At 39.5% G+C, this 24,630-nt stretch overlaps 1 protein-coding gene across 3 annotated transcripts in view; it reads right to left on the reverse strand.

Annotated features, from left to right (window-relative positions):
* The window catches only part of EPHA6 (EPH receptor A6), a 333,490-nt gene that overhangs the window by 51,093 nt on the left and 257,767 nt on the right, over window positions 1-24,630 (reverse strand). For 2 of the 3 annotated variants that reach the window (XM_081908393.1, XM_081908394.1), the window contains 2 exons: window positions 14,204-14,329; window positions 4,407-4,468 (listed from right to left, as the gene is read on the reverse strand). In XM_081908393.1, coding sequence (XP_081764519.1) covers window positions 4,407-4,468; window positions 14,204-14,329 — 188 coding nt within the window. The remainder of the gene's footprint in view (window positions 1-4,406; window positions 4,469-14,203; window positions 14,330-24,630) is intronic. The other variant, XM_081908395.1, reaches the window with a different exon arrangement.

Below are 24,630 nucleotides of genomic sequence, written 5' to 3' on the forward strand. Positions count from 1 at the left end.
ACACAGAGAAAACATTACAAATAGGCAATGAAATAACCTTGATAGCCTACTGCTCAGCTCCCCACACATGTCCATACAGAGTGCTGATCCAAGCCATGCAGTCTGTCAGGCAGAATGAATTAAATGATTCACTACACACACACACTCCATTTGCTGATAAACTACTTGGTACATTCTGCCTCAAGCAAGTCAGACAAGATGGCTTCTTCCAACGACTGCCAGGATTCAGGAAGAAGGTTCAAAGCAGTCTATCAAAAAAGTGGCCAAAGCATTTTCTCTTAACCCACAGTGTACATTCTCAGAGCCAGCCCTACTATTAGGGGGGAATGAGACACCTGCCGCAGGTAGCCAATGCTAGAGGCAGTAGACCCCAAATAGTTCCTCCTGATCCCTCTTGGCTATTCCATCTGCTGGGAGATAATGCTGGGTCTCTCATGCGGACTGCCTTAATCCTTCAGAGCAAGGCAGGGTCTCCAAAGGTTTCCAATGCCAAAGGACTGAGAAATAAACATGTCTTAATAATGGTGTTGTGTTCAACATTGTGTGAGGAGAAGGTAGGCCGTGCAGTGGACCGCTGTTTTCCCCTCATGCTTCTGCTTCCCCCTATGCAGCTGAAATTTATTCAAGATGGCCGTGATGACCTACTGAATATTGTGATTTATGGGGCTGCAGTGGGGAGGAGGTTGTGTGAAATCAGATAGAGGAATATATATATATATAATGTGAGTCCACAGCCCTAAATTTACTTGGATTTAAATGTTATTGTAATCATTGTTACTTATAAGTCAACATGCTCAGTAGCAGGGAGTTAATAAAGTTAAATAAACTTCGCTCTAGACATATGGGACAATATGAGAGGCACAACTTCCCTTCTGTATGTACTTTGTCTCTTCATCTCTCTCCCATCCAACCCAGTATTTTCTCCCTTGATACTTCCGCTGCCCAGGCTCTTGCACATGGTACAACAAATCTTAGGATCAACGTATTGTAGCATTATTCCTTTACTTCTAAATATAATAAGGATGTGAACATCCCTGGAACTTTAAAGCCCCAAATATGAGCTGCTGAAAAAAACATAAATCAGATCTGATATAATTTGGATTTACATGGGAATATGTGAAACAATTGCCACATCTAATCCCATTATATATTCCCCTCCGAAAATCAGCTAATGCTGTCATGCTCACAACATTCTGGTGAACAATAATGATGTATTTGTAGAAATTATGGCATAGAAGCTTGAAATGTTGAAGAGTATTCTTCACATTCTGGATTTTTATCTTTTAGCTCTAGCTTTTATATATATTTCTATAAAAGTGCTCAAAGCTACAAAAAAGGCATTATTACATATGAAGAAATATGGGCTTTGTGAAGTCCTTTGAGATCACTAGATAAAAACCCCTTGTAAATTTAACCTTTTATGATGGTTTAGAGACACACTTATACAGTACTTTTTGTACTCTCACAAAGGTATTTCAAAGTTTACTCTTGAAGTAACTAGAAGGAAATCACATTTTTAAAAAGAATTAAACAGATTTCTTTTAAAATCTAGAGCTTTCAGTCTTTTGATGTGCTGAGTATTAATGTTACTGAGATTAAATATCTACATTCCTTTCAGAATGCATATAACCTCAATAGACATTGAACTGATAAACCACAACTGAGAAAAGCAAAGCATATAACTAAGGGAAACAATTAATGTGAATGAGAGGTTAATGCTTATTATTGTACCACTGCTCTCTCATGACTCTACCCTTTTCCTAATACAAACAGAAATGTCATATTTTAGAAGCAGACATAAGGAAGGCAATGTAGTAAAGAAATCTTGCTATGTGCTGAATATACCTATTTAGAGTGAAATGAAATACAAACTCTTCAACCTTCTGTTGTAAAAAAGGGATGAACAGAAGGTAGAAACATTTGGTATTAGTAAAGATAAAGTAGCAACATGATTTGCAAAAAGTTTATCTACGAGTCTGTTTACAAAATGAACAGTACTATTAATTCCGATCCAGCCTCATATTTTGCCATTATCTCTCTGCCCTTCCAACCACCTATATAATCCAATATATTAAACACTAGGAATTATTTTGTCTTTTCCTCTTTTTGTTATATAACTCTGGTTTTTGTCTCACAAGCCCCAGTTCTTCTTCAGTGCTTCACAGTGAGGCTTCATAAATGATTTTAGGCACTCATCTTTCTTTCTTTCTTTCTTTCTTTCTTTCTTTCTTTCTTTCTTTCTTTCTTTCTTTCTTTCTTTCTTTCTTGTCAAGCTGCCTCTGTGCCCTTTCTGCTTCACTATAGTCACCTTGCTTTGCTGCTTACTCATTTTTCCCCACCAATATTTTCAAATGGTATTTCATGCCAACTAATCTGTATTAAATGCACATTATGAATTATTGTACATGTCTTCGATATGTTTTTTTTCTTCAAAAATTAGTTAAGTTCTACTGATTATACAGGGCTGTGGGTGGTGCTGTGGGTTAAACCACAGAGCCTAGGACTTGCCTATCAGAAGGTGGGCGATTCGAATCCCCGCGACGTGGTGATCTCCTGTTGCTAAGTCCTAGCTCCTGCCCACCTAGCAGTTCAAAAGCACGTCAAAGTGCAAGTAGATAAATAGGTACCACTCTGGCGGGAAGGTAAACGACGTTTCCGTGTGCTGCTCTGGTTCACCAGAAGCGGCTTAGTCCTGCTGGCCACGTGACCCGGAAGCCGTATGCTGGCTCCCTCAGCCAATAAAGCAAGATGAGCACCGCAACCCCAGAGTCGGTCACAACTGGACCTAATGGTCAGGGGTCCCTTTACCTTTACCTTACCGATTATACAGCAAGGCTAATGTTATCTTGTGGATATTTACAAATGCGTAATGATGAGTACTTTATAAAAATACATTATAAAAAACACAAAATACCTAAGAAAGATAAGAGCAAAACCAAACCAATAATCCACCTTCCCACAACACTTTTTAAAAAAGAGTATCAGATGTTAGTCAGCCAAAGGCCAGGTTGAAAAGTAATGTTTTCTCCTGGCATTTAAAGGTGTATAATGAAGGTTCCAGCTGAACCTCCCTGGGGAGAGCATTCACAAAGGGGGAGCCACTGCAGAAATGCCTGTTGTTGTGTTGCCACCCTCTGGACCTCTTGTGGAGGAGGCATGTGCAGAAGGGTCTCAGATGATGAGCTCAGGCTCTGTGTAGGTTCATATGGAGAGAGGTAGTCCTTGAGGTATTGCCATCCTGAGCCGTTTTAAAGGCTTTATAGCTCAAAAACAGCACTTTGAATTGGACTTAGAAACTATTTGGCTACCAGTGCAGTCAGGCCAGGATCAGTGACAGGACCAGGGCAGAACCGTCTTACCCTGGTGAGCAATATGGCTGCCGAATGCTGCATCAGCATAAATTTCAGGATTGTCTTCACAGGCAGCCCTGCTTATAACATGTTACAGTAATGTAACCTAGAGGTTACCAGAGTATAGACAACAGTAGTTAGGCTGTACCTGTCCAGCTGGGGCACCAGCTGAAGCTGATGGAAGGCACTCTGTGCCACTGAAGCCACTTGAGTCTCAAGCAACAGCAAAGAATCCAGAAGTACCTGCATACCTGCTCAGTGAGCACACAGTGCCATCTAGCCTTATAATGTTTCTCCTGAGCCCCACAGCAGTTACCCTCTGTTGGAGCTTTATATGTCCCAAGGTATGTCCTGGTCTTCTTAAACTAACCTGCTACCTGAACTGTGGGGGAAGACATCATCCTGTTGCCAGTGTTGAAGTAAGATTCAGCTGCCAGTTCAGGCAGCTTCTGCATGTGAAGTGGGAGAGCAGCACCAACTTGTCCTTCGCCTCAGACAGCAAAATGTCTTGGGGCTGCTCTGTGCCATTCCCTATCCACGCTTTTGACATTTATTTAGATCCAGCAACTGAACTTAAGTGGAATACCATTAAAGTCAAGCCACTTCAGTAGTTCCTAATTCAATTTGTTAAATGCAATTAGCCATAAATAATTATAAATCAGCTACTAAACCTGTGCTATACTTCCGTAAGCAAAAAACAAAACCCAACTATGAAATATTTTTAAATGACTGAGCAAAATGAACAGCTGCCATATGGCAAGGCATTTGCATTTCAATTTATCTTTTTGTTCATAATAACACCATTTGAAATACATTTTGCTAAATATGGGGACTGAACTTGTAGAAGAAATCAATTATATTCTTAAGTCTAAATCTTCTCCTTTTCTGGCTATGCTCTAATGTATCACTGTACCTAAGAAATGCACCCTGGGGAAAATACTTCTCCAACTAAAAATCCATGAATAACATTATGCAAAAATTAATTTGTGATAAATGATTGAAAATCTTTACTTAGAATGGTTTTTATTCATATTTCTTGTGGAAATAACACCTCACCCGTAGAAAGGAGTCAAGGGATCCATTCTCCATGTATTCAACCACAATCATTACTGGTCTGCCTGCAAAGACAGCAAAGGAATGTGTTAGGATTATAGGTATATTAAGGGTTTGTTATAGTTCCAGCTGTTAGGAAAAGATTATTTGCATTAGTAAAATATGTTGCTCATTTCCCAGTCCTCCTCTGTAGCAAAAATGTATCTCATTGTTCTATTATTTCTGAGTAGTTTCTTGGTCATGTTGCTGGATTTACCAAAGGCATTATAATATTTTTGGTTTTTTATTTAAATGGCTGAAATCATAATCTATTATTTATAGCCCATGCTATTCTTGGTGGATACAACCCTGTGCACTCAAAACAGTGCTGAGGAGAGGGGGTGTTACTAAGCTATGTATACGACCCTTTTCCCTCAGACTAGAATATATAATTAACATTTGATGTTTGTGACAAGAACATCCAAGTCATTCTAGTACTAATTTACTTTCTGTATTTACTTGACAAGCCTTTTACTGTTTGTGTTCAGGAGTAAGCCATCACTCTAAAACTACCTAGAAGAAATAACCCAATTTGCATGCTAATCAGGGTATTCCATCAGATGTTATTTAGATAATGCTAATAATACAAAGGCGTGAATAATATATGCAGAAATACTGTAATGAATCATCTTGCATGCAAGACAGGAAAGAATATAATAAAACAACAAACACATTTTGTGCAAATGCCTGTATTGGTTCCATTTGTAACAAATACCAGATAAAATGATAGAAGGAATAAAGAAACACAGGTACTTGAGAAGAACCTTGTCTACATCTTGCCTGTTATTATTTTTCATCCTTTCTCCTGCCAACATAGCATAATCAGATAGATAGCATAATCAGAACTGCACACAATAGTCATGATGCAACTCTCCTGAAGACTAACAAAATGGCTTTATAATACTTTCAGCAATTTCTGTCTGTTAAACTTTCTTTGGGCAGAAATTCATGGATGAACAAATGGGCACCCAGTTGGAACTAGTGGACATTCATGCAATGAAATGGACAAAAATAATTTAAGACATTGTGAATATGAAAGGACAGACCAGTTCAAACCACCTATCTGCAGTGCTGGATAGGGCAGAAGTATCCCTCCACTCAGCTTGTCCTCTGCCACCAGGGGAGCTCCACTGTTGGCAAGGAAGCTCTTCTAGCGAGTGCCCTATGTACCAGCCCAAATAGCAGTAGCCAGCAGACAGGCCCCAAATCAGGGATTTTTGGGGTGTGTGTGTGTGAGAGAGAGGGCAGAGCTGGGCTGGGCTGGCACAGGCATTGCTGTATCCTGCAGCAGCCTTGTGGCACAGCAAAAGGGCATCCCCCCCCCCCATTTTCTACTCTTGGTGATGAGGCATATCTGTTTCAGTAACATTGGGTTTTGTCAGTGAAATAGTTGTGAGAACATCTTCAAGTGAACATTCTACTGTCTTTTAATTTAGAAACACAAGATATCTTATTATGTCAGCAAAATGGCTGCCTTTGCAGCATGCAAAGCACACAAAGAGCCAAATATATTACAGAGCTCCCTAAAGAGTTCATAGGGAAACATTCTGTTTACATTCCATAGTTACAGAACAAAGGCTGTTATCTAGAAAGGCTGGGTGGCAGGCATTGCTCCCATAGATAACAACAGATTGCCCAACTGAGCTCAATGGGAGCTGTGGACTTACATGGAAGATCAGCTGTCTATAAACATATTATTATTGTGAACCATTATGATATTTTAGAACAAATGAGACAAGAAAGTAAACAGGCTACCATCAGGCAAATGGTTGAAGTGGTGTAAACCTGCTCCTGTTCATTGACCTTCACTCTAACCTGGAGAAAGATATATCTGTACTCCATTATGATTAGAATAAAGGGAGATAAATTCCCTGTTTACACAAAGACCATGTATAGACTTAAAGAGGGAGGGGGAAAATCAGGATCAGAGCAGAATATTTAGCCCCTGAAGTAAATATAAACCTCCATCACACATTGGAGGAGGGGATAGGTTTGTACCCACAGTCTCCTCTGTCGATCAGCATGCAATCAGTGGGCAGTTTGAATTGAACTAATACTTTCATTGTGCATTTGAGGACCCTGAAAAAGCAGGGATACAGCTGCAATCTACAGAATGAATGCCAGTGCAAATGAACATTTTTAACAATGGGCAGGATGACTGTAATAAAACTGCCTGAATAATTACCCCTGAGGGCCTTATAGAATAGCACACCCTGTGGTGGCACATCCAGTATCCAAAAATGTAATGTGCCTATCTAAATTATTCATTTTCTTAAAAGAGCAAAGGATGAAAATACTGCTTCTCATAAATTGGTCAGTGCAACTGCTAACAATACAACCTCTTATCACCTGGGCTTATGTGATTTCTATTGTGGGATTCAGAGAAAGTGAACAACTAGATAAGAGCGCCATGTGCAGATACTTGTCCTTTAATATATGCAATATAAACCATCTGTTTATAAAATAAACCAGGCTTTTATTTTATACTTTTAGGCTGTTGTTGGCATCCATTTGTCTTGAGAGACAATGGGGTACTCCTCTGGAGGTGAAGTCAAACTGCTGCATTAGCAGCACTAAAGTAACCTGCCCGGGGTTCAAGCCTGGGCACTATATATGGAGGTCCTGGGCTGCGCAGCTGTAATCCTGAATGCAGTACTAAGGAGTAAGCCCCTCAACTGTACTTCTGAATAAAGTTGCATAGGATTGTGCTGTACAAACACAATCCAGCCAAAGTCAACGCTTGGAAATCAAATTGATTTGAATCGGAGGAAGTGGGCATCAGAGACACTTGAAGTTGCTTAACTCTAGTGGATTGTACCCTTAATTATTTTAAAAGCAAGAATGATAGAACTATCAAGTGCCATTCAGAATCATGTAATTTTTTTAAAATATAAGAGCTATTTTATTTTCAACTCATATAATATATATATATTTAATTTAATTTCTTTTTTTATCACAACAAAGGATTTTGACAGTGTGGTTTAATTGAATGGTAGAATGATGAACGAGAATGGTGGCAAGATATTCAGAACACTTTTCCTGTCGTTTTAAATACTGAAGCAAAGTCCATGCTAATGAATTTTTTAAAGTATCAGATTAATCTCCCCCAAATAATAATACATTCAGTGCACACTAATCTCTACAGATTTTGTTTATAAGGAAATGCTGAAAAATATGCAAAAGAAATAGGCATAGTAAATGCACATTATATACCCACCCCCACAAATACACAAATGCATACATACATACAGCAGAAAAACAGAAACTGGGGCTATAAAATGGTTCAGTTTAAAGAAAGAGTGAGAACTCATTTTTTTTTAACCAGATGGTCTGTGTCTTAAAATACCCGAATATAGATAGCTACCCCGTACTCAAGCTGAGAAGCTGAAGTTATGCTTCACCTTGTTCAAGCCAGGTGATCTATGGGCTGGCTTTCCTGCCCTTAGACCTATGTCTGTTGAGAGTATCTGGCTGGGGGCAACAATTTGAAGGTGTTTTCAGCTGTGAAATATATGCAAACTATTTATGCATTTGTCTTAGGCTGATGGCTTTTTCAGTGGTGGCCTCCTAATTATATAATATGGCTCTCATGCCTCCTCCTTTATTGCGTTTACAACTACTCTTGATATGTTTACATTTTGATCTCTTTATGCATTTTTGTTAGCTGTTTTGTGTTACTGATGTTTACAGTTCATTTTAAAAATCTGTCAGTGTAGATTTTAAGTTGTTGATTTATCATAGAATCATAGAGTTGGAAGGGACCCTGAGTATCATCTAGTCCAACATCCCTCCAATGCAGGAATACCCCCTTACTGGGATCAGACCTGCAGCCTTGGCATTATCAGCAGCATGCTCTAACATACCCTCTAACATTCCACATGTTCTCCACATTGTTGGGCGGCTTCATGTATTAGTAATTCCTAGTTGGTGATATTAAGTGGCGAAGTCATTCATCCAAGCTACAAAGTTTCATGGCTAAAGTAGTCTTTTTAGGAATGAAAATACTTTCATTTTTTCAGATTTTGCAGTCCAGGATTTAAATACATGTAGTCTCTCTCTCTCTCTCTCTCTCTCTCTCTCTCTCTCTCTCTCTCTCTCTCTCTGTGTGTGTGTGTGTGAGAGAGATTCTTTTTATCAGTCTCCAATATCTGTAGAGTGAGGACAGGCTGCATGTGAATATGCCCTTAATCTTGCTTTTACACCATACAGTTAATACTTTTTACAATATTGTCAAATCACAGGGACAATATGCACATACAACTAACAAGACACATTTTAGCAAAGTAATAAATGTGCATAGACAAGTGTAGAGAATTTCAGTTGTGCACAAAAAGGGTTTTAACTTTCACAGGCAAAGAAACCTAAAAAAGATAGGCAAATGTTTTATTAGAAATAATACATATATACAGTCGTACCTCAGTTCTTGAACAGAATGCATTCCGGGAGTCCGTTCGACTTCTGGAACTATTTGAAAACCAAGACACTGCTTCCGATTGGCTGTAGGAGCATCCTGCAGCCAATCGGAAGCCACAGAAGCCGCGCCAGACGTTCGGCTTCCAAAAAGCATTCGAAAACTGGAACACTTACTTCTGGTTTTTGATCTTTCGGATGCTAAAACATTCCAAGGCATTTGGCAACCAAGGTACGACTGTATCTTGAAACCTTTGAGATCACTATCCTTATCACTATGAGCCTCTTTAAATAAATAAATAAAACTAACTGCGAAACAAAAATGAACCTTTCTTTCCATAAATGAAGAACCATACTCCAGCAGTGTATGGAGGATATTTATTTTTTGTCTATGCTGAAGTCTCAAGGTGAGAAATAATAAAACATTCAATGTGATATAAGCAATCGAACTTACAAATCACAACAAACCAACTGCTAGGTAGTAACAGCTCCTTCACTCCAGAGGAATAGAAGGAAATATTTTTAATTTTACTGTGTGATATTCTACAGCTTTAACTGTAACGCCTCCTGAAGTCTGATGATGCAGTATAGAAATTCATTCATAATTAATAATTAACACAGCAACCTTCCCTCCCTCTTGTGCTGGGCTGTGGGGATTGGACTGAGCACAGGTGTCCTTTTGCCCAGCTCTGCCAGCTTCCTGCTAGGCGCCGCTGACAAGAGTGAGAGAAGCTGCATTCCCTCCGGTATGGAGCTCCCGCTTCTGCCTGCCAAATGTGCAGATGGGCAAAAGTGCTGTCAACAAGATGGCTACTAGTGACAGGCAGTGGAAGGGCCCCAAACTGGGTGTTCCAGAGGTGAGAAGGAGCAGGGATGCAGTCTGTCTAGGATCTGTTGGATCCAAAGCTGGTCCTATTGCCATCACATTGGGCCTGATCCAGACCTGAGCATGGCACTCATCCTGTCATTTTCTTTCCCAGTCACTGTGCACAGCAGGGCTGCACATGGGGCAGTGGCTCCACAGCCTCCTAAAGCCATACCAGCTGGTGGCAGAGGTTTGAATTGTTTCCTAATTGGGGTTTTTTGAGGGGGAGTTATGAGCAAGAATAATACAAACAAGTTATACAAACAAGTACACCAAGTTTTCTCATGTCATTGTAAATTACAAAAATAGCATAATAAATGTGGAAAGATATCTACAACATGTGTTTCATTTAGTGGTCAATGTATAAGTTCTTGGTTTATGAGTTTGTTTAAACAATTAGGAAGAAGAAAAATGGGGAAAAGGAAATAAAGGGGAGAGAGGGGAGGGGGGAGTGGCAACTGACTGGGGTAATTATAAATAAACAAGTAACTAGGCTAGAGCGACTACAAAACAATACAATAGCAACAATGGTTATCTGTACCGCAGCATCTTAGTACATTGAAAAAATGGGTAAATTTCCCACACGCTGAACTGGTCACTGATAGTCACCCAGTGGCTTGATTTGCACATCATGTTAAGCCCTAGTTAAGAACAAACTGGTTTACTGCAAACATGCAGGGTTCTGGTGCACATTGTTGAAATAGTCTTGCTCCACTCTTCCCCCAGTTTTTCTGCTCCAGTACCAAAGATGAAAGAAGCTAGAGCCTGGCTTGTTGTAATGTATGAACAGCTCGTTATTTGTTTGGAAACACAGTAGGCATTCGAAAGAAAATAGATATTCTCTTTAGGCTTTGCACAGCTATGTGAATACATTTATGTTACCTTCATGCTCAGAAATAAAAAAAAAATTGTCTAGTCTATATTTTCAGAGTCATTTTAAGCAGAAACAGGCATTTGACTCATCTGTTCCATACTTTACACTGATGCTTGCTGAATTATATACATTACTCAAGTATGAGTGTTGAACATTTATCGCAAACAAGGATTTTGATATGTAACTGACCAAAAATTTAGAGAAACAGGAAAATGACTATTGTGGAGTACAACTATAACAACTGCAGAGTTTTCACCATTACTGAATGTTTCTGACTGAATGTTTCTCTGTTCTATCTATCTGTATGCTTACTATGGAAAACACAGTCTCTAGCTTTCTGCTCTTTGCATCTGTTGTCTATGGGACTTACTCTGATGAATTATTCTGGGCAGGAAACAGACCCAACACTTAATCCACTTCAAGATGTCACAAGCCCACCAATTTCACAACATAAACCATGATCTTTTCTCCCTTGGTTCTGTTTTAAGTGCAGCCATTAGCCATACCTCTTTACTGTGTATCACAAAATCCATTCTACCCTCTTTCCTTCTCTTCTGTCATTCTCTACTTAAATGTTGTTAAGGAGGAAATTTAATAGCCCTTCCTTTGGTATTATTTTATTTTATTTTATTTCTGCAATATAAGATATTACCTCTCTGTAAAAGTGATTATTAAGGCACATTTTCAAAATGGACACATAATAAAAATATGCAGTATGTATATGCGTTTATTGCTTTGTTTCACTCCAAATAAATGCTCCCAACTAATACAGCTATGAAGTCAATTCTGCACAAGCAGAGTGTCCCCCCCCAAAAATACTAAAAACAGGAAAATATGAAAGTTTCTTTTACCAAGATATAATTAAAACAAGATTATTGAACCTTAAAAGTGCTACATCGGAACATATTTCAACACATGCCCAGGATGCACATTGCTTGAAACAGATATGATGCCAAAAGTCATTCCCTGACCTCTGAGACTGTGGTTCAGGGTCACAGAGAGACCCTAACATAATGGATGCAACCCACATGCTTGAAAAGTTAAAGTGGGAAGGAGATCAGACACCATGAGAAGTAAGCTCTTCATGGCATCTCCATGACAAGAATAATATGTGCCCCAGTTCTTTATTAGATACTGAGACATGTACCCCATGTTTCAATTGTTTCCATGCTCCTGAAAGAAAATAAAAGGGAACTCTCTGACCAGTGATATTGCAGAATAACATCCTTTCAACCCCAAATTAAATCTGGCTAAACTTGGATTCAGTTACTCATTTCAGTAGCCCCAGAAAACATAAAGCAGGAAAGAGTATATTTCAGGGTTACTTTCTGCTAGTGTGACCACACCTGAGCACATGTGTATGGTAACAGTGTCATGTTAATTTTTGTTGCAGGCTCTGGAGTGCTTTAAACCATGTAAACCATGGGTAGGCAAACTAAGGTCCGGAGGCCAAATCCGGCCCAATCACCTTCTAAATCCGGCCCGTGGACGGTCTGGGAATCAGTGTGTTTTTACATGAGACCATATAACACCGGTCTTGAAAGACCTACATTGGCTCCCAGTACGTTTCCGAGCACAATTCAAAGTGTTGGTGCTGACGTTTAAAGCCCTAAATGGCCTCGGTCCAGTATATCTGAAGGAGCGTCTCCTCCCCCATCGTTCTGCCCGGACACTGAGGTCCATCTCCGAGGGCCTTCTGGCGGTTCCCTCCCTGCGAGAGGCCAAGTTGCAGGGAACCAGGCAGAGGGCCTTCTCGGTGGTGGCGCCCGCCCTGTGGAATGCCCTCCCACCGGATGTCAAGGCGATGGACAACTACCTGACATTCAGAAGACATCTGAAGGCAGCCCTGTTCAGGGAAGTTTTTAATATGTGACATTTTAGTGTATTTTTCATTTCTGTTGGAAGCCGCCCAGAGTGGCTGGGGAAACCCAGCCAGATGGGCGGGGTACAAATAATAAATTATTATTATTATTATTATGAGTAGAATGTGTCCTTTTATTTAAAATGCATCTCTGGGTTATTTGTGGGGCATAGGAATTCGTTCATTCCCCCCCCAAAAAAAATAGTCTGGCCCACCCACAAGGTCTGAGGGACAGTGGACCTGCCCCCTGCTGAAAAAGTCTGCTGACCCCTGATGTAAACAGTGCAAACAGGTTGTCAGCAGTATCAGAACTGACAGTGCCTGCCACCTTTTGACAGGGAGTTTGCTGTGGTTCTCAACCACCTCATACAGCAAGAGGCAGGTGACAATGTTTCTTCTTCCTTGCAGTACCCATCTGCACACCTGGGCACAGATTTGATGAGCAACCCAGGTATGCAGACCAATGGTTGTGCATGGATTGCTTTTGTAGACTCAGCATGGCTGTCTTTACTTTAATATGGTCTTTACTACAGTTACAAAGGAAGCAACTAAAATCTGGATTGCCCCCCCGTCATGTACATTTATTATTAAAATATACAATGCTATATTCTGCATTTTTATTATGTAAATATGACCAAGGGGAATGAATTAATGGTGTTTTGGTTTTTTAAAAAAATACATATTCGGGTATTTTAAAGTGAGGATAAACAGATTTGATGAAGAAAACCTTATCCAGGCTAAAAAAAATTATACTAGAATATTGCAAATTGTACTTGAATTTCAGAATGAATAATTGCTCCCTTATGGTAGTTACGGAATATTTTTTCCAGGAAGTATTTGTTAATTCAATCTATTCTTAATTGTCAGTTTATACAGCATAAGAATAATCCATTTATGTTGTGGAAGAGTAATGACCTCTCAGGTGCATATGGAAATTTCCTTTTAATACTATTCTGGTTGAAAGTAAAGAAAGTAAAGCAATACTTTCTTGCATAGAAATTAATATGTAATGATTTGAAGTGCTCTGACTATATTTTGTTTTACTCTGCTGTAGGCTGCACACCACAGGGTTGTATAAGGTTATACAAAGTATTTTAATACTATAGCAGATTCCAAAGAAATTTCACACGGCTATTTTGAACAATACGAAAATCACTGGTATGTTATATACACATTGTGATTGCACAATGCTAAATTATATTCAAGTGTTTATCTAAATTACTAGCTGCTATCCCCTTTTACCGTTTCAGATTCACTGTTGTTTTGACATTATCTGTAGTTTTGTCATAGTTTTGTCATACTTATTTGGGCTCTACTGCATTTCTGATGAATTTTAAACTTTGCTCACTGTGACATAAACTTCTCCAGTGCATACCCCACAACTGTCCTGATTTTAAGCAGGACATCTCGGAATCACAGAATGTCCCTTTTTTTGTCTGGCGCTCTGGTGCGAGTCTTCAAGCCAGAGTGCCAGACCAAAAAATGCGCCCTCCAGCATACGTCAACAGGGTTGCGCCAGAGTGCTGGACTGGAAGGCACTCTGGCATGACAATCCTGACACCCCAGTTTTGGGGACAAAAATGTTGGAGGGTATGTCATTGCTATTTGTTTGATCTGTAACAAGAGTGAAATAGCAAGTATCTATTTAGCAAAATATGTATCATGTAACATAAATGCACTGTATTCCTCATTTTGGTCCCAAGAACCAAAGCTTCCTATCCAGTGCTTGAATGTTCACATGGAATACCTACCAGAAGAAATCCTGGGGGGCAAAGATCCTCCCCCTGACAGAGGATGTGGGGCTGGAATGTTATTTAAAAATCCTTCCCTCAGGAATCTTGGGCAAAGAGACTGCACCCCAATGGTCGGGAAGGATCCTTATAAAAGATAAAAATTGTCATTAATTATACAGACAGTTATTTTAATTGCTGAACAGAAGGTGTTGGTTGCAAAGATAAAAATAAAGCCCATGACAATATTGTTAAATATTAATTTGTAACCAGTTTGTGGTTGAACAAAAAGCTGGTAAGCTTCTGGATCCAAATCAGCTGATGCCAGGCATAGAAATGCTATTCAAAGGATGCCTTCACAATGAAACTTCCTTCTGAGTATGGGATTGCTCTAAAACCTTTCTGATAATGAAAGGACACACATTTTAAATGAAGAAAATGTAAAATTTGTAATGATGATGATGATGTCAAAGAGAAAAACAACTACCAGACTTTTAGAAGACATCTGAAGGCAGCTCTGTTTAGGGAAGCTTTTAATGTTTAACAGAGTATTGTATTTTAATATTTTGTTGGAAGCCGCCCAGAGTGGCTGGGGAAACCCAGCTAGATGGGCGGGGTATAAATAATAAATTATTATTATTATTACTACTACTACTGCTACTGCTACTACTACCCCGGCCATCTGAGTGGGTTGTCCCAGCCCCTCGGACTGGCTTCAAACAAATATAAAAGTACTGAGGTTACCAACACCAGGACTATTATCACTAAAGTATAATTTGGTTCTAAATGTCAGTGCTTTGGGTTTTTATGAGAAAGCACATGGGGACTGGGGAGGAGGGCAGACAATAATATTTGTACTATAAATCCACTGATAATATACTGGAAAGATATCCATACTATAAATCCATTAAAATGTTAACATATACATTGTGTTGTTTCTCTTTTCATTAAATCCCATCAAGGCAGACTCTTCATGGCTTTTGCAACTATGGAAAAGTTGTGTATGAAGCCTGAGTTGGAACAATGATTGAATGAATTTCAAATTTCGGTGAATAGAAATATTAACTTTTGTGAACAAAGTATCATGCAGTTCAAACCCTACTAAAAATTCAGCAGAAGCCCTATGTACAGCACCAGCCTTCTGTTTTTCAAATAAATTGAGATATATACTTGAAATTACTACACAAAACTACTTTAGGAAGTACTTGTTTCAGACGTGTATGTTCAGCTGGCATATACTTGAGCTTCTATCAGGGTGTGGGATGAGGAAAGAAAGACTACAAGTATGAAGAAGTGCCTTGCCAGGAAGCTTAATAATATGTTTTGCTAACTCTGCCTCACACTTCCATTATTTTTAGAACGAACTGCATGCTTGCTCCTCAGAGACAGACAACACCTGCCTCTCATTATAATCAGAAAATAAACAGGTTCCTTAATCTTCATGGGATGTAATTTTGTAGTGATTAACAGAAATGCAGAAAAACCCCAGAAAGAAAATTCAGATAAAACATAGTTCATTTATATCTTTTTAAGTTTACTTAGATACAACAACAAAAAGTAATGTTGGTGCTATGTAAACTTAGAAAGATATAAATAAATAAAATAAATCACCCACTCACTGATTTTCATTGCCAAAGCCTCATTATCCTTTGCGTAATATATGCTTCACTTCTAGCTTTCAGTGTGAGACATAAACAGTATATATTTGAACAAACAAAGCGTGCTGGGCTTTTATTGTATCTCTCAAAGAACATCAGGCCCAGACTACCCACTACATAAATCCACTTAACAAGAACTTGCTAATACTGAGATGAGGAAAAGTAAGGATCAGAATCTTTCCCCCACTCTAATCACCCCACCCACCCCCAGCAATGGAGTTTGAAAAGCTCAATTTCCTAGAAGGGATGACTTAAAGTGGAAAAACAGTAATTCAAGAAAGGGTTAAATGCTATATTCCCCACTGCTGCTTCTACACTACAAATGTATGACACTTACCTAAACCAGCCACTGGACTACTGCTATACACATTTCCACTTAACATACTGCTTGTGGCGCTGTAAATTACCATTTACATATACATTTGAGAGTCTATAACAAAACCAATGATGTTGTTTTAGTAAGAAATCAATTAAACACAAAGGGTTAAGTAATGTTCACCTAACTGAGCCAAGCTTTAAATACTTATGGAATTTTTCTTAGGAAGCCTTTGCAAGACTGAGGTTATGAACTGCTCATTAAGCTAACTTAGATGGGGGAAGCTCTAAAATTCCAATTGATGCATTTTTGAAAAATATTTGGGGTCAGAAGCTCTCTGGTGTACCAGGAAAGTGGAACTGAGGATAGGCTTCCTCGGTAGGCCCTGCCAGGCACAAAGATGCTGCTTGCTCACACTGGGCCCTTTGATTATCCAATTCGGTTCTTGGGAGGATCTGCGCTCATGTTTTTAACGTTAAGTACGGGTTAAGGAAGGGTTGTGGTTAACAAAGAGGCACAAATGGCGCATTGCTTTTAATGTTTGTAATGCGTTGTTAAAACGTGACACCAGAGGGTGTTGCAGAGCAAACAGCAGTGTTTTGACAGAAATAAACCCAACAACAAGGTAAGAAAAACAATTTAAATTACAAGTATGCCCTGTGGCATTTCAAAATGATATATCTAATATCGTTCTAATAACGTTAAACAGCCCTTGTCTACTTTTGTACTATTGCACAGCCTTACAATTTGGAGAGATGAAGAAGAAGAAGAAGAAGAAGAGGAGTTTGGATTTGATATCCCGCTTTATCACTCCCCTTCAGGAGTCTCAAAGCGGCTAACATTCTCCTTTCCCTTCCTCCCCCTCAACAAACACTCTGTGAGGTGAGTGGGGCTGAGAGACTTCAAAGAAGTGTGACTGGCCCAAGGTCACCCAGCAGCTGCATGTGGAGGAGCGGGGAATCGAACTCGGTTCCCCAGATTACGAGTCCACCGCTCTTAACCACTACACCACATTGATCCTTTTTGTTCTTACCACCCTGAAGAATTTGGTGTCCTCATCAAACATGATCACTTCACTGCTAACACCAAACTCCATGTATGAACAAGTTACAAAGCACTGGTACCAACACTGATCCTTTGGGGAACCCACTTCTTGTATCCCTTCAGTGTGAGAACTAGCCATTTATTCCTACTTTCTGCTATCTGTTTTTTTTTAACCAGTTAATGATCCAGAAGAGAACCTGTCCTCTTATCCCATGACACCTAAGCTTATTCAGATAATCTCAAACAGACAGATGGAGAAAGGAAGGAAGGAAGAGAGAGAGAGAGAGAGAGAGAGAGAGAGAGAGAGAGAGAGAGAGAGAGGTATCTGGTGAGTGACTTTATTAAATAATCTACATAATTGCTGCTTTTTCTGTAGTAATAAATGCTGCTAAAGGTGTATTGAGAGAGCATTACACAAATGGGGAGCCACTGCAGAAAAGGGCCGTTCTTGTGTTGTCATCCTGTAGGCCTCTCGTGGAGAAGGCGCACAAAGGAGGGTCTCAGAGGATGATCTCAGGGTCTGGGTAAGTTCATATGGACAGAGACAGTCCTTGAGGTATTGTGGTCTTGAGCCATTTAAGGCACTGTTCAAGTGTGAAAAGTGTGCCATCATCTTGCTGATTTTCTTGCCCATAACAGTAAGCAGGCTACTATTTTAGATTTCAGTAGAGTGGGGATTGAAGGTTTCATTCGCTCTTTGTGTAAAACCCATGTACACGACAAGAATGTAATGAACAAAAATCTGACAAGCATGATGATATATGGCTAAACTCTTTGATCCCCATGAGAGTAAATCACAGGATTATTGCCAAAAGGAGTAGTAAAGCATGACCACCATTTCCAAATGATGTCTGCAGGGACGTTTTAAGTAACAGACAAGAAGATTTTTTTTTTTTAGATTTGGGTATGCCCCTGACTTGCCTATCTAATCTGAGACTGAGAAAGAGGACCTATTTTCCATCTACAGCATTAACCTTTCACATATTGTTTGTCCTATGAAAAACACAGGCTGGTATTACAGTAGTACCTTGGGTTACAAGCTTCATTCGTTCCAGAGGTCCGCTCTTAACCTGAAACCGTTCTTAATCTGAGGCACACTTTCGCTAATGTGGGCTCCCGCTGCCGCCGTGCTGCTGGTTCGCGATTTCCATTCTCATCCTGGGGCAAAGTTCACAACCCGGAGCAACTACTTCTGGGTTAGCGGAGTTTGTAACCCGAAGCATTTATAACCTGAAGCGTTTGTAACCCGAGGTACTACTGTACTTTTCTTGCCTTAAGTATGACTAAGCTACTGCAGTGGACCAAACCTCAGCAAATGAGGTTCAGTTCCCATGATCACAAACAGAAATGCTGCTTGAAATGGTTATTAAGTCTGTACTAGAGTATTGACCTGAATTCTTCTTGTCCTCAACATTTCAATTCACCTGATCATACCAGCTTTGCAGCATGCGTAAATAGCTACTAGCTCACTCCTATAATTAAGCATTTTAATACAATTTTTCAGCATTGTGTATAACAAATTTACACTAAGGAGGCAGAACTGTCCTCAATAACTGTTTATGTATTATCTTGGGTGTATCTAATGATGCAGCCTAGATAATGTTATTGCAGGATTCTGCAGTTAAATCTTGCTCATCCTTGCCAGTCCATAATGAGAAGAGAGAGTGGGAGTCAGGCACATTCAATTCTAAGGATCAAGTAATGCTGTTAGAAAGATTCATGGCTTTCATTTAAGCAAGTTTTTTGGCAGTGGTGTGCATTGTTGATAATGACCTCATTAATGGATTCCTCTGAGTAAATTACAAATATGATTTTCTGGTATAAAAACAATTACCTTTCAATTGCACCTGGCTGCTTCTGTAGCAGTATATCATTTTTTAGTCTTTGTAAAACTGTGGAGTTTTACTGCTGTATCAAAAGTTTACATTCTCCATATTATTAGAATACCACCACAATAGAACACAGTATGACGTGTGGCCTATAATAAAGACCATTTTGCTAGATGTGTCTTATGCGAACATATTTTGTTCAATTTATCCTGAAAGCCCTGCCAACAATGACCTGTGTTTGTAAAAAAATCCCCCAAATATTTCTTAAAATGAGTGTCTTAGTGCAGACTTTAAAGTGGAGTTTGATACTTCAAATGTTTCTTTGTGAATTACGATTGTACGTAAGACACTGTGAAGTGAAATGTCTGGCCTATTTTGAAAGTGGGGCATTCTACCTTGCTTTTCTTGCATATTATTCACTGGGAAAGTTAAATTAGAAGCCTGTTTTTTCTACATCTTTCTTTAGCTCCTTTAAAAGCGTACAGATTGACTATACCAAATTGTGGTCCTCCAGATGCTGGACCACAGCTCTCACTATACCTGACTGTTGCCCAATGTCAAAACAAAAAAAATTCCTTCCAGTAGCACCTTGAAGACCAACTAAGTCAGTTCTTGGTATGAGCTTTCGTGTGCATGCACACTTCTTCAGATAAGAAGAATAAGCCATTGTTGCCCAATGGCTATGCTGGCTGGGCTGATAGAAGCTGAAGTGCAGTGTCCCTGGACTACGCAGTGCTAGGGAGCACTGCTTGACTTGAAATCTCCTTTCCTCACAATTAGACAGTGCTGACTGCAAGTAAGTCTGGATGCCTCAGGTGGATCATTAGCAGGGGTGGGGAACTGAATCCAGTGGCCCAGATCCTGGGTTTCACCAACCCTGGACAGCTACCTTGTGTGGTGGGCAGGCCCCTCACTCACGTACAATCACCTGATATCACGATGATGTCGGGTAACTCGCTTTTCCTTTGCAGCATGGCAAACTACCAAAAATAAATAAATAAATAAATCCAAACTATGTGAAGCTTGAAGTTACTTTCCATCTAGTTATAGGTCACGGCTCCATGTCCTGCTTTCTGCAGGTATCGTCTGTGCTGCCATGATCCCAATGGGGAACTTGGTAGCACTGCTAATCCAGCAAGCTTGATCACCGCCTGTCAGCAGATAGGTAATAACTTCAAACCTTGCTCTGGGAAGAGGTGAGCCATTCCCAGTGGACTTGCTCTCACGGGCAATCAGCTGATCAGTGGTGGCAGCAAGTCTCCCTAGCCAATGCTCTGTTGAGCACTTTAAGGCTCCTGATTGTGCACTGGCAACTTTGTCTCTACTTGTACACATTTGATGTCACATACGGCATAAGGTGTGGGACAGCTGGGAGTGATTATGGAGAAATGACCTCATGGGCCAAACTGGAACTCAGGCCCATAAGCTATAGGTTCCCCACCCCTGATCTATAGAATCTCAGTTTGTGGTCACTGCCAGCCCCACGGGACCTGAATCAAACAGTGAAAATCAAGTACTATATGATTGTACATTTAAGCAGGAATACATTTGTATTCCTGAACATGTGTGCAGGAAAATCATTAGCAGGTCTCAAGAGGCAGATGAAGGAATAGCAAAATATCCAGGGCCAAACTAATAATGACATGGGAAATCCATGTTTTAATTTTAATTTATTAACAGAACCTGCAAGGGAATAGGGAAAACATGGATCGGGGAAGGGTTTATTCCCATGTCACCCCTGGTGTTTCCCCAATGACAGGCAACAGAAGATCCCAGAAGATCCATTTGTCTTGTGGGCAAAGAGGACACTATTACCACATGCTCAGTGTTAGAAAAACAGATTCCCATGGGAACAAAAAACGCTTTATATAAGAAATAAGATCACTAGTAGATGAGTGAGGAGGCCATGCAGCAATGTCAGCTCCGAGTCAACTTAATATCTGCACTCTGGACAAGAAAGCCTTCCTAAGTAGAGAAAGCACAGAAATAAGCTCAAGGATCCAAGGCATAAGATAAATACAGCTTTGCAAGAGACTCTTGCTATAATGATTTACAAGTGCATACAAAGAACCAAACCTTGTTTAATGTTATATGCTGGACGAATGATCATCCTGTGATCATTTCAGGTAACTATGGTTATGGTGGAGCAATTTGAGACAGCATTTGAAGTCAAAGAGTTCAATTAACTACTCAGCTCTATGTTGAGAGAACTTTAATGGTTTCCTTCCAGGAGATTTGAGCTTAATTTGGAACCCTCATTTCAGAACAAACTTTGCTCCGCAGAAACAATACATTGCTACATTTGCGAAACTTCTTCTTGCAGCAAATAAAATGCAGAAGCTTCTAATCTTCTCATGCACAGGGGAAGGGGAACAGGGATATCACGAGGCTTGCTGCTGCTCATTTCCAATTCCCTAAATGGCTAAACCCAGCGCTTAGATGCCTATATGATTGCATTTCAGCCTCATTGTTGAGCTATGCAGTTCCCACCCCCTTTTCTAGTACCCCAAATTGGTGTTGCCCATGCTATAACATAGTCTTATTGTTTTAACATAGACATATGATATCATAAAGATTTTAGGAAGTGTAAATTGTTTCTAACTATACAGGTTCATTTTGGCTGCCCTAGTTATTACTAAATGCAATATAACCCACTGAAATTAGCAGGATGCTGAGAACAGCACAAAACTTATATCTTATTAAAATTATATTTGTTACAAACAGCAAATGGCACAACCCCAAGATCTGCTGGGTAAGCAAAGAAGCGCTTAGCTGTATTGTCAAAATAAGTGCTTAGTTGTATTGTGCAGAAGCAAAGCATCTCAGACTATGACCATGTGCTTGTGTTGCATTTATGTTATAACAGTGTTTCAGCCAGCTACAGTTCCTGACAGGTTCAAATGCTTCGGAAAAAGCAGTATTTACAAGTTGTTATAACCACTCTAAAAATGCTAATGTCAGGGGAAAAAATATTCTGATGAATGATGCATTTGTACAGTCCACTGACACTGAAACTGTGTATTTGACAAAAGCACAATGGACAAATTAACAGACAAGCTAAGCTGTCATGTTCCTAGACCAACTTAGTTTACACCTAACCCTGATGTCAGTTGTGACTGATGTAAACTTTTTAAAAAAAGTTATGACCTTTACTTGTGGCTTGGAAATAACTTTAAATGACTTCCAACATTTAAATAGTAAGATTTGCCTCTAAGTGTTAACAATCCAAAAGTTGGCACAGTCACCAACTGGCTCTCACTTTTGGTTCTGTCAATCAGTATACAGGCTCCTCAGATCCCAATCTAAATGCTCATAATCAGAGCTGAGTTGATTTACCATATTCAGGCCCAGACAGGGGCGGCGGCGGCATATGGGCCACTTGGCCCGGGCCTCCGATTCCAAAGGGGGTCTCGGTCAGCATATTTATCTATATTTTCCATTTTGTCCTTATATGCAGTTACGGTTCAAGCCTTGAAATAAAATTATTTGTCAGCATAACTTTTGTGAAAATTATTTATATACTTATTTATAAGACTTCAGTTATCCCCAGCATAAAAAAAGAGGGGGGCACATTATCTACCTGGCCCGGGCCTCTGCCTGCCTCTACAAGGCCCTGACCGTATTTACTTGAAAATAATGCACACCTTTTTTGGCCAAATTAAGATGTGAAAATGAGGGTGTGCATTAGATTTGATGGTGCATTTATATTCACCAGCAAATACTTTTTTTGGTTTCAAGGTTTTGAAAACTGGGGTGTGCATTAGATTCAATGGCACATTAGATTTGTGTAAATATGGTAAGTTGAATTCACACAATCTACATATGAAGCACATTGCTTCTTCCAGACCCCTGATGTAATGGACTGGTTGTACACAGAGGAGTGGTGGAAGGCACCAACTGGGGAGCCACTTAGGGAAGACGGCTAAAAGTCCAGAAAGTGGTGGTGGGACAATGAGTGAGAAGAGGGAGAAGACTGGGAAGAGGCGGTGTTGGAAGGTGAAGGGGCAAATGGTTTAGTTCAGTGTTTCCCAACCTTGGGCCTCCAGCTGTTTTTGAAGTACAATTCCCATCATCCCTGACCACTGGTCTTGCTAGGTGGGGATGATGGGAGTTGTAGGCCAAAAACATCTGGAGGCCCAAGGTTGGGAAACACTGGCTTAGTTATCCCTTTAATTATCTCAGAGCAATGCTAGGCCACAGACATTGTGAGAAATTAAAATGGTGGCTAGATCCAGAAGAAATAAAATAAGTGGGATCCAGGTCAGTCATCTATCTGCACTTTGCTTTCTACAGTGATTTTGTATTATACAATAAATATTAATGCTCTTGGGCTGAGAAAGAAAAGTCATTGGTTTTTCATAGCAAATTAAATACAAATCAAAATGGTTCCAATGTGTACCACTACATAGACATGCTGGAACCCCTGGAAATTATCACTGCTTGGGGAACTGGAATGTACACAACAGCAATGCAATATACTTCTTGACTTTCATTCTAAAGATCATGTCTGGGTGCATAAATCTGAATCTTTAGAGAGAATGGTATTTATCCTCTTATGAAAATGAATATAAATCTTTCAAAAGAATAAACTGATCCAACTCTGAATAACCCTTTTAATTTTGAGAACAGTTACTCTTAAAGAGCCAATTACTTTGCAAATGCCTTTTAATGAGTTACCAGCTCCTTTTGGAGCATAAAGAAAGTCAGCTGCAAAGAATCTATTGAGTGAGGATTTTCCAATGCTGACACAAATTCAGTATTTTATGCAGTCTGGTAGTCAAATTAATGCCTGAGCCTCAGGAGTTCTTATCCTGGCTTTGTCAACATCTGATCGAGATGCACATTCTTGGAAATTCATTTTGGAAAGGTAGCCATTGCAGTTTTAGATTTAGCCAAAAAAGCTCAGTGTGAAATCAGAAATTGGCACATGATGATACACTTCCAAAGGCAACTTGAAAGCAATCACTAAAGTAGACTGACCTCAAACAAAAAAAGTTTCCTCTGTCTACTCTCAACAAGCAAATCAGTCAACGGATTTTAAATAAAACAAATGAGTCTTTTTAAACTGAAGCCTACAAAATCAATAATGTTTCTAAAGCAAAAATGATGTGAGTGAATTCTTGCTTTTGTTCTTTTATTGAGTAGTAGTCATCCACGTTGCAGGACATATACTTTGTGTAAATGGAATAGCCAAGGTGACCACAACATGCAACAAAGCAATTCCAAATTTAAAGCTAAACTCTGGAAATCACTGACTACACATATCTGCCTCAAGAAAATGGAAATACTTCAGAATCTGGAATTTCAGTATTATAAAACAGCAAACTTGGTTAGATGGGAGGATGACTGTTAGAATTCTCCAATGAGACAGAATGGTTGAAATATGCCCTATGTGAGCATAGTGCAAGCAGATAGGAAATCAGAAATCATATGAGGCTGGAACCACATAAATGTGATGGATAATTCTGATGCTGATTTATTGAATTTACATCCCACTTTTCCTCCTAAAGGAGCATGGATGGCAAACATATACATATTTTTTAAGGCATTCAAGAAATGGTTAGAAGATTCTAAAAAGAGAATTAAGAACATTCTAACACA

This window comes from Podarcis melisellensis (genome assembly GCF_964234715.1).
Source record: "Podarcis melisellensis genome assembly, chromosome: 4".
Classification (NCBI taxonomy): domain Eukaryota; kingdom Metazoa; phylum Chordata; class Lepidosauria; order Squamata; family Lacertidae; genus Podarcis; species Podarcis melisellensis.